This window comes from Notothenia coriiceps, unplaced genomic scaffold (assembly GCF_000735185.1).
Source record: "Notothenia coriiceps isolate Sejong01 unplaced genomic scaffold, NC01 NC01_scaffold00037246, whole genome shotgun sequence".
NCBI classification, from domain to species: domain Eukaryota; kingdom Metazoa; phylum Chordata; class Actinopteri; order Perciformes; family Nototheniidae; genus Notothenia; species Notothenia coriiceps.
Window position 1 is genome coordinate 14,554,642 of NW_011369947.1, and position 18,352 is coordinate 14,572,993.

Here is an 18,352-nt window from a genome sequence, read left to right on the forward strand (position 1 = left end):
TAGCTATCATATGCCTCAAACAGTCCTGATGCTCTTCTAGGTAATCACACATCCTGTCATGTTCACAGCTACAGTTGATACCTTTGATATCATGTTACTCTCAGATTGGAAGATTACATTCAGGATTTTCCCAACAAAAAGAAATCCAGGATTGAAGTGGCGTACCTTATGATAGTCCCGATCAACACGGGCAATATCAATCTTCTCCAGATACTCCTTACTGAGGGCGATGATCTCCTTCACCTTATCAGCAGACGGCTGAGAGAGAGACACAGCACACAAATCAATACACAGGACCTCAAAAAGGTAAATAGAGAAGTGGAAAGGATTCTGCATGTGGTGAGACTTCATCATATACATAACAACATTTAAAAAAGGACTGCCAAAGAAATGCCAAAAGAACAACAAATGGCCCACTGAGACAAACGTGTTTTGTGATATTGGGCTATACGAATAAAGTTTGATTTGATTTGATGTTAAACCGACTTTGCTCCCGTCCTTCTCTGCGGTGGCCGTCATCAAGTCGTCACTGATCTTCTCGCTGCAGTGTTGGCAGGTGCACTCGAAGTGGAAACTCTCCCTCAGGTTCTTCTGGCGGTCAGCAGACAGGCTGAGGAAGTCCACGTAGCTCACGGTCAGCTCCTCACCCTCGGAGATCTTCCCCACAGCTCGCAGCTCGATCCTGGGACAGAAGAGAAGCGTTTTCTGGATCTGATAGCAGCTTTTTGCTACCTCTCCAATCCCAATATTGTGTCAGTTAGTTGTTAATTTATGGCTTAATTTCAAGACGACGATGAGACGCACACAGCTGACCGGTTTCAGCCGCTAACAGAAGGCTAGTCTCCATCATCCGATCCTCCTGTTTCCTGTCTAAACTAAGCTAAGCTGTTGACTCTAGCATCATACTGTATTTTACAGACATGAAGGATACCAAGGATCTCATCTAAGTCTTGGTAAGAAAGTTAAAGAGCCTGTGACAGCCTCCCAACAACTGTTGTGCAATGAAATATTGGGCTACTAGTCATCTCGAACCGTCAGCTTAAAAAAGAAGGTGGGATACCGTTCTGATAAATATCAATAATTTTGAACATCGCGGGGAAATTCCTTCGACTCATTTTGAAGTTTTGGGGGAAGCCGAAAGTGACGTCAATGCGTGAACGCTTCACTGTTTGGCTGGATTTGAAGAATCCGCGAGAAGATCCAGAAAATGGTCAACATTGAAGGGCAGATTAATGGTCATCAAAGTACAAATATCCAAAATCAGTTCAGTAACGGTTTTCAAGGGGACAATATTTAATCAAATTGACGGGTTTGGATGATGGGGGAAACACGTGTCACAGGCTCTTTAATGACCATGTGTATTTATCAGGGACTATGGACATCAATTGACATAATTATGTTGCATTAATGACTTAAAAGATAATTAAATGTCATGACTATACGCTGTTTCAGTGGTCATGAAACAGTCTTATACTTCTTTCTAATTTTGAGCATATAGCACACACACGTTCAGCCATTTAAAACCACACTGAGGGCTGATCAAGATTCAAAGGTTTTATCATCATATGCACAAAGCTACAGTGTAGAAATGGCATGAAATTCTTCTGACCTGAGCTCCTCCAACAATGCAACATATAGAATAAAATACAAAATAAAAACTAGTGCAAAAAGTCTATCGGATGTAATCGATGTAATACGTACCTCCTCTGAGAGTGGAGGGCAGAGCTCAGCGCTGATTGGCTGCAACACAAAGCAACACTCTCAACAAGAAGCATCAATAAATAATGACGTGAATAAAATATAGTTTTATTATAAGATAATGACGGAGGGATCAGATGGACACCTACTTGCCGTGGTTGAGGATGACGGTGCAGTTGGGCCAACAGTCATGGTTCACCAGACAGAGGTTAGGGAAAAGACCCACACCCACAGCCTGAAGGCCTCTCTGGTCACTCAGCGTGAAGCCATTACACTTGATCTACACGCACACACTCACACACACACATACACACACACACACACACACACACACACACACACACACACACACACACACACACACACACACACACACACAGGGTGTCCACAGGTTTATTTCTAAAGCAGTCTTTTCTTTACAAATAGCAATGCAATATGAGCAGAGGTAGAAGTACTCAGATCTAGTACTTGAGTAAAAGTAGAAGTACTCAGATCTAGTACTTGAGTAAAAGTAGAAGTACTCAGATCTAGTACTTGAGTAAAAGTAGAAGTACTCAGATCTAGTACTTGAGTAAAAGTAGAAGTACTCAGATCTTGTACTTGAGTAAAAGTAGAAGTACTCAGATCTAGTACTTGAGTAAAAGGAGAAGTACTCAGATCTTGTACTTTAGTAAAAGGAGAAGTACTCAGAGTAAAGTAGAAGTACTCAGATCTTGTACTTGAGTAAAAGTAGAAGTACTCAGATCTAGTACTTGAGTAAAAGTAGAAGTACTCAGATCTTGTTCTTGAGTCAAAGTAGAAGTACTCAGATCTTGTTCTTGAGTAAAAGTAGAAGTACTCAGATCTTGTACTTGAGTAAAAGTAGAAGTACTCAGATCTTGTACTTTAGTAAAAGTAGAAGTACCAGAGTGTAGGAATACTCTGTTACAGTAAAAGTCCTGCATTCAAAATGTTCCTCAAGTGAAAGTAGAAAAGTATTCTCATCAAAATATAGTTAAAGTAGCGACAGTGAAAGTAGTCATTGTGCAGATTGGTCCATTTCAGAATAATATATATGATATGTTTTATAATGATTGATCATGAAAGTGTTCTCAAAGCTGGTAAAGGTGCAGCTAGTTTGAATGACTTTGTATACTGCAGGGTAGCTNACGTAACGGCTCCGCGGACGTAACGTAACGGCTCCACGGATTGGTCCATTTGGTTCCGGGTAACGCATGACATCATGCGGTACCCGGAAGAATCAATGGACAGTGACGTATCTCCCAACGAGGCGTTTTGGGGAGGTATTTTCTGTGTTAGAGTTTTACTCGCTACAGGGTGTACTTTGAGGGTTTTGACTCTGCAGACCGTTTACATGCATAAAAACCTTCATAACACACAAGGGGACGGGTAATAACCGGAAAAGCATGACATGGGACCTTTAAGAGAACGGATGAATAGGCTGTTCGTGGTTAACGTGTGTTGCTAACTTTATCCGGAATCCTAGCCTAATCTGTTATCTGTAAACTAAATCAGTAGATTTAGGGATAATCCACTAACATCCTTTAATACACATGTTAATTTGACTCAGATGTGCTGACAATATCCGCAATATAAATCTTTAAACGTCTTCTTACCTTTAAAAGTCCAACACGAACGGTCTATTATGCTGCAACTCTAATGCGCTGCTAGCCGCAGATAGCCCAGAAGACTTTCTGGGCTATCTGCGGCTAGCAGCGCATTAGAGTTGCAGCATAATAGACCGTTCGTGTTGGACTTTTAAAGGTAAGAAGACGTTTAAAGATTTATATTGNAATCACAATCTACACAAAGCAAGCGAAGGGAAAAAAGAGTTTCATTTTACTTCGACCGGTAACCAACTTTGAAAAAATAATCATGAAGTCAAATCATTTGCATCTGCGTACCTGCGCAGCAAAGGTGCCAAATACAATAGTGCAGAAGATGGGGTTCCTGAAGATACCATCGAAGACGTTCCTCTCTCCGTGGATTTTGCGGGCATTTATCTCGTTAAAGAGCTGCATCATGACGAAGGTGTTGAAGATGATGGTGTAGTGCTCAGATGGAGGAGAGTGGAGAGGAGCATTACGCCCGCTGTCAATGTCAAAGATCTTCTCACCTGCAAGAGGGAGGGAAGACAATTACTATGAGGAGGACTTAACATCTGAGCCTTTTTGCGTCACATCATTAAGGTGCAGAACTCCTGTGGCGCAAACTTGCAGTCCGTACCAGCAAATAGCAGCGTGAAGATGATGATGAGCTGAAAGACTCCGTGTCCCAGGATGTTCTTTGTCATAGTGCTGGAGATGAGAGGCTTGTTGCGACCGTACGGCTTCCTCTTCAGCAGAGACTCGGTGGGAGGCTCTGTGGCCAGGGCCAGGGAGGCAAAGGTGTCCATGATCAGGTTCACCCACAACATCTGCACAGCCTTCAGGGGGGAGTCCTGCGGAAACACAAGGTCAATTGCAATTACAAAACAATGACTTCAATACTTCCAGGGGTGAGAAGTAATCCATAACCAATACTTCTGTTGGAACTCATTTACTGTCTTTACACACTCGTATTTCATTACCTCGGTTGTTTGACTAGATATTTGCTTAAGAATTGCACTCAAAAGCTTTTGGATTAAAGAGTAGATTAGTTAGGCAAGTAAAACCCAATCACGTGCCCACACAACAGAGCCCGACACTGACTTTAAGAAATATCAGCTTTGGGTTAAAGAACCTGAAAACACTGTTGCAATTTTAGTCACCTTAGATTAAAAGTGATTATGCATTTATATGTAATTGGTATAAATTCAAATATGACATGAAAGAAGAACCACTCAATAACCCTGAGACGCCAGACGTCCAAACACATTCTTTGTTTGTGTTTAAGTGATACCTTACACAACTTGTGTTATCAGTCAATATGTTCACCCTCAATTCCTGGTATACGAAATACAGCCAAATCATTGGTTGCCAATGTCTTCGAATTGTTGCCAATGGTAACCTGCCAACTGTTTGTGGCAGTGACTGCACACGCCTCTGACCTGTGTGATGCAGGCGCCGGTGAAAGCCACTATGACGGCCACGACGTTGACAGTGAGCTGGAACTGAAGGAACTTGGAGATGCTGTCGTAGACGTTGCGGCCCCACATTACTGCTTTCACGATACTGCTGAAGTTGTCATCAGTCAGAATGATATCTGACGCCTCCTTGGCCACATCTGTACCAGCGATACCCTGAGGAGAGCAGAAAAGGAGCAGTCAGAACTAGTATCTATTGCATCATACTGCATTATCAAAAACCACAGGAACATTGAAAGAGATCTTTGTAGCCACTAGAGAAAACTGGACTGAAGACACAAGTCAGCTCTAATGGTGAATAATGATGATGATGCAGACTAATGAAGGCGTTGGTGTGTTGGTAGGCTCCATATCAAGGGCACCCTCCTTGATATTCTGTCATCTCTGGTGAGTTACAGGACGAGTATCAGGGCTCAGCACCTCAAAAGTGTTCATAGTGGTGATCAAAATAATGCCACATGTGAGGAAATGTTGGTGAGTTAGCATGGAAGAGTGTTCTACACCTTACAACTGAGACTCCTCAGATTTATAATGAATCAGATTACCAAATCAATTAAGAGTTTAAACAGTTAAAATTCACTTAAATAGTTATATTTCAAGCAAGACAGGTGGCGACAATGAAGAAGAACTTGAGCTCAGCTGAACAAGCATGAACACAAGTATGGAAATCACTGTCTTCATTATTGAATCAAGCAGGAAATGGATGTGGAGGAGCCAAATTATTTAATTAGGGAGACAACAGAAATAGATGAAACAGTATAACAGCTGCATGACAAATACATATAAAGCTGAGAGTTACAAGAAGAAAAGACTTAGTTTGTTTTTCGTTTTTTAAGTCGTTGCAGAAGTAGTAATGACGTATTATGGTATGTATGGCAGAGGAATTGAATGAGTTCAGAAATCCACCAGGGGGAGCTCCTAATCTATACAGCTAGAGGCAGAGGGCCTGAGAGGAACCCTACAAAAGATATCTGCAGATGTTGACTGAGATCAATCTCAAAGGGCAGCAAAAGAGAAAATAGGGTTTGCTCACCATAGCGAAGCCGACATCAGCTTTCTTTAGTGCAGGTCCATCATTGGTCCCGTCTCCTGTCACAGCCACCACCTGCCTCTGGTCTCCTAAGGTACTGTCAATAATGCCTTTGAAACACACAGGGCACATACATTGTAACTCAATACAAATAACCCCACATGATCAACAATATACTTAGACGAATCATTTCAGTTATTTACAGCTTCGGAGAGACAATTGTGTTTAGAAAATGTTGAGATGAGTTTTATTTCTATCAACAGTAATGAATATGAAATTGTGCAACCAGTTCACCTTTGACGAGTGTGTGTTTGTCGGTTGGGGAAGATCTGGCCAGAACTCGGAGTTTAGGCCACACTTTGTCAATGCGCTCCTGCTCCACCTGGGAACGCACACACACAGAAAAATAAAAGGTCAGGTAGTTCGAGGGGAATCTTTCTTGTTCTTAGCTCAGCCGAGTCACAGTGGTTTCTGTACCAGCGTTGAATACCCAAAGGTAAAAAGTCAGACACAGATACCACCAAGTTTGTCCGTCCACGTCAAAAGAAACATGGTTATGTTTTGACCTGGTGGCCTTCGTCAGGGCTGGAAAGAAAATGGGAGTCATATCTTTCTACATAGGAGGTGAGAAAGGTAACATGGTCATTTACTTCAAAACGTAGGGAATATTTCATAGAGTGTGAAACCTCAGCGATAACCGTGAAACTCTAAGGTATTTCACCTGTTTTTAGCATTTTTTTAATCGTCAGAGTCAAAGGGACCTTAAGAATTTAATTACCAAGTGACCTTTAAAACCAATCACTTTTAACTCCAGTATACCAACCTTTCATGATCTGATGGAAGCCACTAGGCTGAAACTTAGAATGTTCTTTTTGACGTGGCCAGACATTTGAGATTTGTCTGCTTTGTCGTTAAGATGTGTGTGTGATACCTTCCTACAGGCGTGTCTCAATTTCATCGCGGGTCACATTAGCATTCTGGTTGCACTCAAAGGGCCGGATGTAACTTTAAGACTATATAAATATACATATATAACTAATATATATTAATGTATATATATATTATATTATTGGATTATTATCAGTTCTGGTAATAACTTCATAAATAACTACGCCTGAAAGCAGAAGTCTAGGGCAAATCATTGAAAGCAAATATGCAACAATTACACTAATTGTATTCTTTGCAAGCTCTTGTGGGCCATGTCAAATGAGGTCGTGGGCCGGTTTGAGTTTGACACCCCTGCCTTACTACATTCGCAATATCAAACGCTGGAACTTTGTATTCTTAAGCCACACTAACTGACATTTAAAGGGAGATTTGTCGAGTCGTAAGTAGCTACTGTACCTCTCCTTTCTCATTGCGGATCCTCCTGTTGAACTCCTTGCCATCGATGCAGATGAAGTCCTCTCCGGGGTGGATGATTCCACACTTGATGGCTATGGCCCTGGCTGTGTTTATGTTGTCTCCTGTCACCATGCGAACTGTGATGCCTGCCTGCTGGCACTTCAAGATAGCATCAGGCACCTAAAGAGGAAGACATATTTCATAGCTCTGCCATTTGGTGCTAGAAAGGTAATATAAAGTCTTTAGGGCTACATCACAGCTGCCTGCTGTATCGCTAACAGCCCAACAGTATGAGAGGATTACTAAATCATAACCAGTAAGGGTGTTTCTCTGATTCACTTTGGTGAACTCCTTTCACATTCACGTAATCACTCACTTTAAGAGCATATCAAATGAAGCTATCTTTTTGACTTAGCCTCAAATAGACAAAAAAAAAAAAGGTCTTATTTGATCAGAATTCTGATTCCTCAGTAGTAACATAACATTAACTTTGTCAAATTTTAAATGAATATAATATATTACACAAGATTTGAATGGAATCTCTCTTTTCCCTTCAAACTAATAGAGTGGAAGAAGTGACTGTATGTAGCAGATTGATCTGTGGTATAACCAGCAAGCAAAAGCAGAGTATTCATTCAGAAACATCTTCTTCCCCACACACAGACAAACAAACGTGTGCACATACAGTAACAGCAACTCACATCCATGTGCACATGCACACAGGCCCGGGACTACATTTATCTATTCCTCCTTTGGACATATAGCACATACACACATTAGCCATTGGAGCATTGTTGTGCTCACAATCACACACATGTAAAGGGCAACAAAAGAGTGAAGACCAAAATAATCCTCCTCTGCAATGTGTAAATATGTTGGCATAATAAACAGCCAAATCAAGCTGCTCGTAGATGTGTTGGTTTAAAGACAGCGTAATAGAAAGGTAATGTATATAGTGGAGGAGGGAAGGTCTCTACTGAGCAGGAGGTTAAACAAAATCTCATAATTATAATGTACGGCTCATTAAGTAGACATGTAGCTTCAAAGGCACAAAAGCTAGGGTTTTTGTGAAAGACATTTTATAGATTCATACAATGATAATCCCTCTCAATCATCAAGACTGTCCTCTGCTTGTATATTCATTTTGCTTTGTTCAGGACATCTCTGGGCGTCTCTCTGGGCGTCTCTCTGCCCCTGCCTCCAGCTGACCCTCCTCAGACTCTGCTCCCCTCTGGGCTCGATGCTCTCCTGGCTGACGCTGTAATCAGTGTAGTCTGAGTCGGATACTCTGGAAGTTGCACCAAATTCTCCTGTCCATCACAAATACTATGCCCATTAGCTAGCTAGACTAAACATTGCTAAACGTACCGTCTCGTGTGAGTCAAAGAAGATATGGAAAATATGAACGTTATGTTTACTAACCCCTGTGCCTTACACAATAGACACATCTTCTTGTTGTTTAAAGCTAATAACCGTTGCTCTACAGCTGCCACATGTGGTATAACAACTCAAATATATTATAAGTGGAGAAAATGTATAGTTGAGTCAGTAATGTGAATTACAAAGCAGCATTTCCCTAAAGTCTGCCTATAGGTCATATGCTACTAGTCACAACAGACAAAATAGCTTTTTGAAGTGAGCAGGGTTGTGTTTCTGATTCAACCAATTTATGAAATAATTAATTTGGTAGCTTTTTCTGGTTTTCCCATGAGGAGGTGGTCAAGGGAGTTGTTTTTTTCTAGAAATGAAAACAATATTGCTCACGAATAATCCCATAGGCTTATTATAATCAGTATTTAAATAGTGCATTTACAAAAATAACAATAAGAGGACGCTCCATTCATCCGTTAGAAGTCCGTTTTCAATTCAGATCTCGCATTAAATATCGTGGCAAGTGGAGCAAGTTATTAAGCTCTGCCTTCTCTGCTCTCACCAAGTCATTGTTATCAAGATATCAAGTTCCCGTCTGCTTATCTGTCACCCCTTCTGTCTGTTTCACTCTTTTTGCTTTGGATTCCCACTGCTCTAGTTGACTGGTGATCCGAAAGAGGAGGCTTATTAAAAATACAATCTGGCCCGATGGAGGAGGCTAGTAGGTGAAACAGAAAAACAAGCCTCTCGTGTCTCGAATATGGATTTGGTTTCCCTCTCCTCCGTTCCTCCACTTACCCGTCTCCTGCAGACCGACATCTGTCTGACATGAATCTGATTTAGAATCGGTTTATCTTTCCTGGGCTACATCTTTCCCTCTTCTCTTTCTTCTCTCCCCTCTTGTTTCTCTGGGGGCAAACCTATAGAGCAGCTTCTTATTAAAAAGAACATCGCATTCGAAACACTAATAAACAAAAACAAAAACATGTTTACCACTCTGTGTGACCTTTGTAGCAAAACGTAAATCCTCTCTTTTCCAATATTAGCCAGTCTTACCCCTGGAAAGATGTCAAGGGAGCGAGCGGTGCGATGCTTTTCCACATCAGTTATTAAAAGTGTTGGATTCAAAGTTGAAGAAGAAATGAAAAGCTGCAAACTGCCAGGCTTGGTGCAAAGCAAGGGAGTATATTAACACATAAGGTGTGAATAAATACATATCAGATGTTGCATCATTTGCAAACATCTGAATTATTGGAGTTCCAATCTGCAATATTCAGCTTTTGTATTGATTATTTTCATCTTAAAATGGTGTATTTTATATTTATCTCCACTCATCTTACCTTATATAACACTGTGATGCAAAAAGCGCTTCTGGCTAGTTTTTATTTTTGTATTGTATTATAATGTTTGCTTATTCATTTTGAGGATGATGGTCTTCTTTTTGCATTTATTTATTTGACCTAAATCTGTTAAGATGCTTACATAACTCGGATTCAGACAGGAAAGCAGACAAAGGGGCAGATAGAGGAAGGTAGGTGCGGAGAGAGTGAAGAGAACGAGACATGAACCAGGGAAAGGTGAAAGTCAAAGCGTACGATTCAGAGAGAGTTGGAAACAGAAAAACGTGTTGGATGAGAGGTGGGGGATGGAAGAAGTTGAATAATGCAGTGGTCAGCTAGCTTCCTGCTTCCCTGTACCTCCACAGGAGCTGTCAAGTATGGTCAGTTTCCTGCTGGACACTCTTTCCATCCCATATTCTCCCAAGGATATTACTCCTTTCCTTCAAGTGCAATTCATCAGTATAAGATTTGAATGAGTTATTGATGCATCACTTATTTAAATAGTGTTTTGTTTGCCTTCAACAGAGCAGAATATTTAAAAAATAATAATAATAATCCTCTGCAAGAAAAAAGTCAAGTTTCTGTTGCAAGATTTTGATAACCCTGTCTAATCATGTCATTCACCTTCCTGCCTATCTACTGTAGTTTGTGCACACTCGGATATTGCACTCACTGCCCATAATAACTTACAATAACCATGTTTGTTGGCTATGATCAATATGAAATGTTTCAGTATGTCACCCAAACCTCTCACAGCCTCCTACCTCTGGCCTGACAGGGTCCTCTATCCCAACAACACAGATGGCGGTGAGGTCATTCAGGATGCTGTTCTCATCTTCCCAGTCGGGCTCCGGGTCACTGGAGAAGTCACGGTACGCCACACAGATGGTCCTCAGGCCGTCACACGCCATGGGCTCGATCACCTTCTTCACCATCTCGTCCTTGTCCCGTGGACGGAAGACCCTCACCTCCCCTACATCGCTCAGGATATGGCTGCATCTGTGATTAAGGTTGGCGTTAACAGTTGAGGTTAGATTCAATTCTGTTTCTGTAACTTTGGAAGAATGAGGGCAGAATGACCCAACATACGTAAATCATAATGGCCTATGCACTGCGAGTTTGAAAGAACAAGAAAACCTTTTGGTCTAAATGATCATCACACATTTAGACAAATATGACAACTCAAAGGAACGGTTTAGCTTTATTTACAAGAAGCACATGAGTAGATGTTTATTGTCTTTTCATATCTGTGCTTTCAATACTAAGCTACAGCCAGGTTAGCTTAGCATAAAGCAACAGCTAGCCTTGCTTTGACAAAATCCACCAGTACCAGGTACTCTAAAGCCAACTAATTACTGCGTTATATCTGACTTGTTTAATACAAAAACCAAAGTGTGAAAACTTCCATTCACCACTTTTTGCTAGGCTAAATGAACCGCCTGCTCGATATTTAATTGAAAAATAGGAGAGGAGGAGTATTAATATAGTTATCTTCTGCTCGGCTAGGAAGCAATAAAGGCAATTCCCAAATTATTAAAGATTAAATTCACCTGCTATAATCGGAAATCCTTTATTTGTCCCACAGCGGGAATGAATAAAGGATTTCTGGTATGTCATTAGCAAATTAACTGTGATTTGCTCCAAAGTTATTTTAGGACTTTTGTCATTTGGGGCACACATGTTTATATAACCCCTCGATGTATGTATGTAATGTATGTAACATGTTTCCAATCCTTAGTTTAAATGCAATTTATTACAATTTAATGTTTTTTTTTATATCAATCATGCTGAAAGGAGAATGTATGCTGCTTCCTTTAGTTTGTGCAGGAAGCTTAATAACTGCCTCTCATTTGTTACTGTACTGTAATCGTTGTGTTCTGTAAAATGTCAGAATTGTGTGACCTTCTAGTGGAAACTCAGCCCACTCTCAATGCCTGGAGCATGTGCATACCATTAGTACATTATGCACTCCAAATGGATTAGCTGTACACTTGGTAACAACATTGAAAAGATCATCACTTTTTGTAACACTATTACAGCATATTACTGTAGAACAAGGTTATGTGCAACTATTTATATCAGAATAATGTCATTTAAACACAAAACCAGACTCACTTTTTGAGAACGATCTCAGAGGCTCCCTTGCTGTACATGCGGAAGCTCCCATCAGGCAATTTGATGACAGTGCTCATGGACTTCCTGGAAGAGTTGAAGGTGTAGACTTTGTAAAGCTTCTCCTCTGGGATCTGGTTTCTGATTGGCTGGTAATCCCGCTTCAGGTCCAAGAGAAATCCCAGCAGGCCGCACTCTGTCTTGTTGCCAACCTGCTTCGGCAGACCACCTTCCTTATCAGGGGGCTAGAGGGAAGATTTTCGGATGTTTAATTAAAATGTAGCCAAATATGAACTGTAATAAATATTATTTTCTACCAGTGGTTGTATTACACATATTATTATACCATTTGATGATTATAATGTATTTTATGATTGTTTTACCCATCAGTTGTGGACTTCCATGCATATCATTATGATTGAATTCCATCAATATTTTGGTTGTATTTACTGGAAAATGCTATACTGTTTGTTCAGTGATCTATTCAATAAATAAGATTCTCTTTTCTTTTGCACAGTGCAACCAATGTAGGGCTTGAAATAGCTGCTAGTGATAATCAACCAGCTAGCAGGTGAAGGGTTGCTATGCGTGGGAGGGTGGTAGATGAGTAAGATGGAGTCAGATGTAGATGTTCTTATTTCAGGCATATGGCTCAACCCATTTCAATCTGTAATTGAATATTTCTAATGGATTTGACTGGTTCAGTAAACATGGCAGTATCACCATTTAAATATGACTACCGGTACATGGATTGTGAAATGCATGTGAAATGTTTTTTTGATAAACATTTTGTTCTGATCAATACTCTTCCTATCATACTGTAATCACAGCACCAAAGAGAAATCCTCAGATTGCTTGTTTTGTTTAACTCACAGTTAGAAACCCTATATCAGCATAGGGTTGATTATTAGATTAATGTTTTTCAATCAAAAATGACACTTATTCTCTTGTTCCTTGCATTTCCTTATACTATCGTAGAAATCAAGGAGAATTAGGGAACAAGAGAATATGTGTCATTTTTTATTGAAAACCATGAATGTAATAATCAATCTTATGCTGATGATCAATTCATGCGTTGACTCTGTATAGCAGGAATATATTGCACAGTGGGTCAGCGGAGCCATTTCTGTACCTCTCAAAGCCTGAGAGTGTTCATCACGAGCCGACTGTAGAAGCTTTTACTGTAGGTGATGTTTGCATTATCTGTGCACGTGGCTGTTCAGGTGCTACAGTGTGTGTGGGTGTGTGTGCAATTTCCCTTCACACTCTCTATGTGTGCAAGTGTGTGTGAGTGTGGTCAGCGTGTGGAAGACTCATCGTTGCCATGGTAACACTGGGCAAAGCATACTTGTGAGGAGAGACTTGGGAAAAGAGAGGGTGCTCTCTCCCTTTCTCTCCCAACACTTCTTACTCTTTGGCTCAGATTCTCTTACAGGATTTTCACTCATCTCACTTCACACAATCTTTCTATGCCTCTTTTCATCTTCCCCCAGTCCCATATTCATTAGTATTTCTCGCACTTCACTCCATTTTGTACTGCAATTTGTCAAGTAACAGAAATACTAAGCAATAAAGAATTTATAAAGAACTCTTCGTTTTGTTTCTAGATGTTCTCTATTTCTGCTAATGGGAAAAAACTAATAGCAATGTGTTAACCTCCTCCAGAAACCAGTCACGGCTAGAACTTGTGCTTGAAAATGAAAATAGTTCATAAAGGTTATTTTCTGTTAAAACTGTTTGATGAATTAGTTTTTCCAGCCTAAAAGGAAAAGAACACACATTTTGCGACATGAATCAAATGAATAGACATGAAATAACTGAATAGACATCAATCAAATGAATTGTAAAAGTGAGCAACAGCCAATAAGGGTGATTGTTCATCAGTATTTTAGAACAACGTCCTTTATGTTCATTCGGATCCCTACTAGCCGGATGGACCTGAAACCTAGTCTCTCTGAGGTTGTGCTAGTGACTACAGTTCGCACAACAGCTATGCTCAGAGCTAAAGAACAGCGTGTCAGGTACTCATTCCTTCTCTAACACATACACACACCTACACGTACCACGTACACCTACGCAGAATGTCTAAAGCACTTTGAACATAATGCGTCTGACTTGCTGCTAAGCAGACACCTTCAGTCTGTGCTATTTGCCCCAAAATAGATTGACTGCAGTTCCTTCTGTTCTGCCTCTCAACAAGCCTCCAACCAAGATTAGATTTAAAAGAATAGCTTGACATTTTCAAGGTTTTTCATTTGACTTTCTTCCTTTTTTGTATTCACGTGGCACTTGGGAAAAGTATTGAGAAAGATGATGTATTGACAGTGTAGTGAATAACATGGATTACCTAATGGATTTTTGTGTATTCTCACACTTTCCATTGAATGGACGCTCTTGTCCAGCTGCTAACAAGTTTTGATAGAGAATGTTAATAAAATGTTTATGTGCCTGGCAAAGATTCAAATATAATTAATTTCAATAAGAAATTGTAACCTAACTGCAATCTATTAATTGAACCGAGCGTCAAAAGAAAGTGTCTTACTCGATAATGTTAAAGGTCCCATGTCATGCTTTTCTGGTTATTACCCGTCCCCTTCTGTGTTATGAAGGTTTTTATGCATGTAAACGGTCTGCAGAGTCAAAACCCTCAAAGTACACCCTGTAGCGAGTAAACTCTAAACACAGAAAATACCTCCCCCCAAAACGCCTCGTTGAGATACGTCATTGTCCATTTTGATTCTCCGGGTACGCTATGATGTCAAACCGTACCGAATGAAATGGACCAGATCCGTGAGCCACGTTAAGCCCCGCTGATTGGTCCAAATTACATGCACGGACACAACAACAGCACACTCATCCAACAGTCTCGCTTCTTCCTCCGCACTGATAACAACATTGGATCGCGGCAAATCTCTCGGCTGACCCATTCCACAGCGTTATCAACCTTTTCTTACTCAATATCAAGCAACTTATTGTTTTCTTCGGCTGTGACTTTGGTGTGTGCTCAGGATGAGTTTGGCTGGTTTCGCTGTACAAGAAACAACACGCACGACTTAGCCATTCCAATGTCCGACCACACTCAGAGCACACTGTCTCACAGAGGGTTGGGCTGAACTACTGGATACAACGAGCCGTTAAAGCAGGCACGTGAAATTCAGTGAATACACGTAGTTTACAGAGATGCTTTATGTGAGAAACCAAAGTGATTTGAAAATTGCACAATTATAACATGTTTCTAGTGACCTCAACAATGGAATTATGATCAGTAGAAATGGCCAGGATATGGACCTTTAAAGTCCTTTCCTTGCATAATTTACTTTAGCTGAAAGATCATAAACTGTTCAAAAAGGCATTAACTTGTTGGGTCTTATTCCAGTTAAACACTGATATAGATCGAATACGTTTCCTATGCTGTAAATCACTTGTTTAATATCGGGAAAATGGGTCAAATTCAGAGTATCCAGAAAAGTCTGGATTCAAAACTTGCCGCTGCTTGGTGCTGTGTCACGTCACGTGTGGTGCCGCGAATCTGTAGTTCAGCCGCGTTCCCAGATCACACAGTTAGCATTGCTGGTATAGCGCATTGTCAAACTTGTGTGTATCAGTGTTTATCTGCCGAGTTCTGTCTTGATTTCCGGGCATGGTGAAGAGGTGTGTCGTTGGCGGGTGTACAACACCAATCGGATGGTTTTACCGTTCATTTGTTCCCGAAAGAGAGACCGGTGGTGCACAATTCGCGTTTGCATGGCTCGGAACCTATACGGTTCTAGGCCTCTTCATTTCTCTTGGTGTAAAAGCGCGGCAGAGATCGTTCAGGATTCATCGTCACTGCTCGCATCGTTCCAGCACCAAATGGAATTCGTTCTGTCAAATTGTGCCCAAATACCCGCGCTATTAGGCTTTTGTCTGATGCGTAAACATCAGACAATATTGACGCCATTTTTCGTTGTGAACTCCTCGCGTGGCTGCGGCATTGGCTGTCGATCCGGACGGGCCAGCAGGGATCCAGACAGCGGCAGCCGGGAACCGACACGTGACGTTCCACGAAATTGCCTGCTGTCCAGAAGCAAAGTTTTTTATTGGACCTAATATTTTTCCTTTTTTTACTGATTATTCAGTATGAAATAAAAGAAACATACATTGGGACTATCTGTTGCATACACCCCGCCAGAAATCCAACTGCAAAAAAATTTCTTCATGTAAGAATAACGCGACTTTAAGGTTGTAACATCCTTTGAGGCACATTGTGTTTTGGTTAGCTAATAAGATAAACAATGGTCAAAGGTTTCACTTTCTGTGTTTCTTAGAGTTACATTTGATAAATTGAAGCAATATGTTGAGGACTCGGAGCATCTGTGAAGATTTGTTCTGAACTATCGCATAACTTCATCTCTTCAGGTAAGTTCGTATGTCTGCTGTCAGATGTTTACTTAATGGGCATCGCGTCGATCATATTGAACAACGATTTTCTTTGGAGACGAGAACGTCGATCCATTCGTGGGTCAGCGCACATTATACGTGTACCTTAACTACAAAGCTGGATGTGAGCCAGGTTAAACAGAAGAGGGTTGGAGAGGAAAGTCATCTAAAATCTCATTAATCATTAAAACACAATCAGATGGCACTGATCCCTTGGCTCACCTTGAGTAATTAACATTAATGCTGACAGGTAATGTCCAGCTGTGTTTCTTCACATACACAGGACAGGAGTATAATACGTTTGGATACCAGTTGCGGCTTAGAATAACGGAATGAAGTGCCGTTTTCGCTAATGCACCACTGATCATACATCAGAAGGACTACTGCCTGTCGGATCGGCTTAATGAGGGGATGAACACAAATTTTGTTTCATCTGGCGCACGGGTGGCACTAAGTGTTTTGGGAGGAACAGGCTCCCCAGCAAACATGGAAAACATTCAAACTAAATGACTGCAATAACCAGCTCGGAAACCAATGCAGCGAATGTAGTGTCAGTTTTGAAAATTGGATTACCTGTAAGCATGAAGCTAAGGAGGGTTATAAGAGGGTGTTGGCCTTACCTGTATATTGCACGTATAAAAAGATGCTGGTCTTGAGCATCATGTCCAAATTTGATATGAATTTTTTTATACATTCTTCTTATCTTTGATTACTTTGACAATAATACTTATACTACATGTAATGATAAATGTCGATTCTAGATAGCAAACTCACCTTTGAATACACGCAAAAAACAAACTTATTAGTATTGTGGAAACAATGGCATGAAATAATAATAATAATTTGCCTTGAAGTCATCAACTTTTTTCACTTTAAGGAGCGTAATCTGGTGAAGATTGGTCCTCAGATAACATATCCAACTTGTAATTACTATAAGTTCCCGACTTCATTGTTGCTGGCAGAAGGAAAGTAACATAAATGCCGAACATAACGCTGCCCTTAATGGCTCTGAGAATGTTCCACAAAAGGTATAGCACTGGACGTGAGTTCCTACGCACAAAAAGCAGTTGTCTGCCATGGGATGCCTAATCGTTGGCATAACGGAGCTCAGTGTTGTGCCGCTGTATGCAAGCACGCCACTAGGCCGGTTGTGGCGAAGAGAGACCAGCATAGCCCTCTCTCTGGTCCTTGTGGTGCTGCCGGCAGGCATAAGAAAAGAGAGAGTGCACGTTATCGCACTGAACAGGGGAAGAAGCGTGGTAAGCATAATTACTCACTCTGGCAACCGTGGTTGTCGTTCATTTAATATTCCATCGCACTCCATTGTTCTGTTTCGGTTCCCTAGATTACGTTCCATGATTCTTATCACTCGTACTCTGTCACTATCAACCCCACCTATTTAGTACATTACTCAGTGTTCTGCCCTTCAATATTCGTGTCCCTAGGTATATCTGACTTTAATTACGTGAGTCTCCTTCTCCTCAGTCCCTTAAAATCCATTCACCATTCTTCCTCTCCTTAATGGATCCGACTATACCACTTTTCCTTCATACTACCAGTCTGGCTACAGTTTAATACAATACAGGCGGGACCTCCCCCCCTGTCCCTCCACACTTCATCTCCTCGATCCCTTACTTGTCGTAGAGTAAGGATTTTAGTGGTGAATTCGTAGCTCTCCACATTGTACTGTACCGCTCAACTGGGCTAAGGCCTGGGAGGTCAATGCTGCAGGTGCTCACGGCCATACAGCCTGGCAGTCCAATGATGGAGACAATCGTCACGCGCGTGTAGGTTTCTGCTCATCCGTTCCTGTATACTTTTGTCCTGAATACATATACTATTACACTATTTTTTGCACTATATCCTTGCTTGGCTCCTCCCTTCCAGATTGCTGTTGATTATATTTTCCCCTTGTATATACTCTTTCGGTCCACTTTTATTGCCCTCCTATGGACAAGGGTATAGTAGCTAGTC

The 18,352-nt window shown here is 41.0% G+C and overlaps 1 protein-coding gene across 1 annotated transcript in view; it reads right to left on the reverse strand.

Annotated features, from left to right (window-relative positions):
- Positions 1-62: 62 nt before the first annotated feature.
- The window catches only part of LOC104966466 (plasma membrane calcium-transporting ATPase 2-like), a 19,661-nt gene continuing 1,371 nt past the window's right edge, over positions 63-18,352 (reverse strand). Inside the window, exons 2-14 of the mRNA XM_010795652.1 lie at positions 11,963-12,204; positions 10,612-10,846; positions 7,137-7,316; positions 6,087-6,174; positions 5,796-5,902; positions 4,727-4,918; positions 3,925-4,138; positions 3,603-3,814; positions 1,848-1,978; positions 1,702-1,740; positions 487-682; positions 166-258; positions 63-68 (exon numbers count right to left, since the gene is read on the reverse strand). Coding sequence (XP_010793954.1) covers positions 63-68; positions 166-258; positions 487-682; positions 1,702-1,740; positions 1,848-1,978; positions 3,603-3,814; positions 3,925-4,138; positions 4,727-4,918; positions 5,796-5,902; positions 6,087-6,174; positions 7,137-7,316; positions 10,612-10,846; positions 11,963-12,204 — 1,935 coding nt within the window. The remainder of the gene's footprint in view (positions 69-165; positions 259-486; positions 683-1,701; positions 1,741-1,847; positions 1,979-3,602; positions 3,815-3,924; positions 4,139-4,726; positions 4,919-5,795; positions 5,903-6,086; positions 6,175-7,136; positions 7,317-10,611; positions 10,847-11,962; positions 12,205-18,352) is intronic.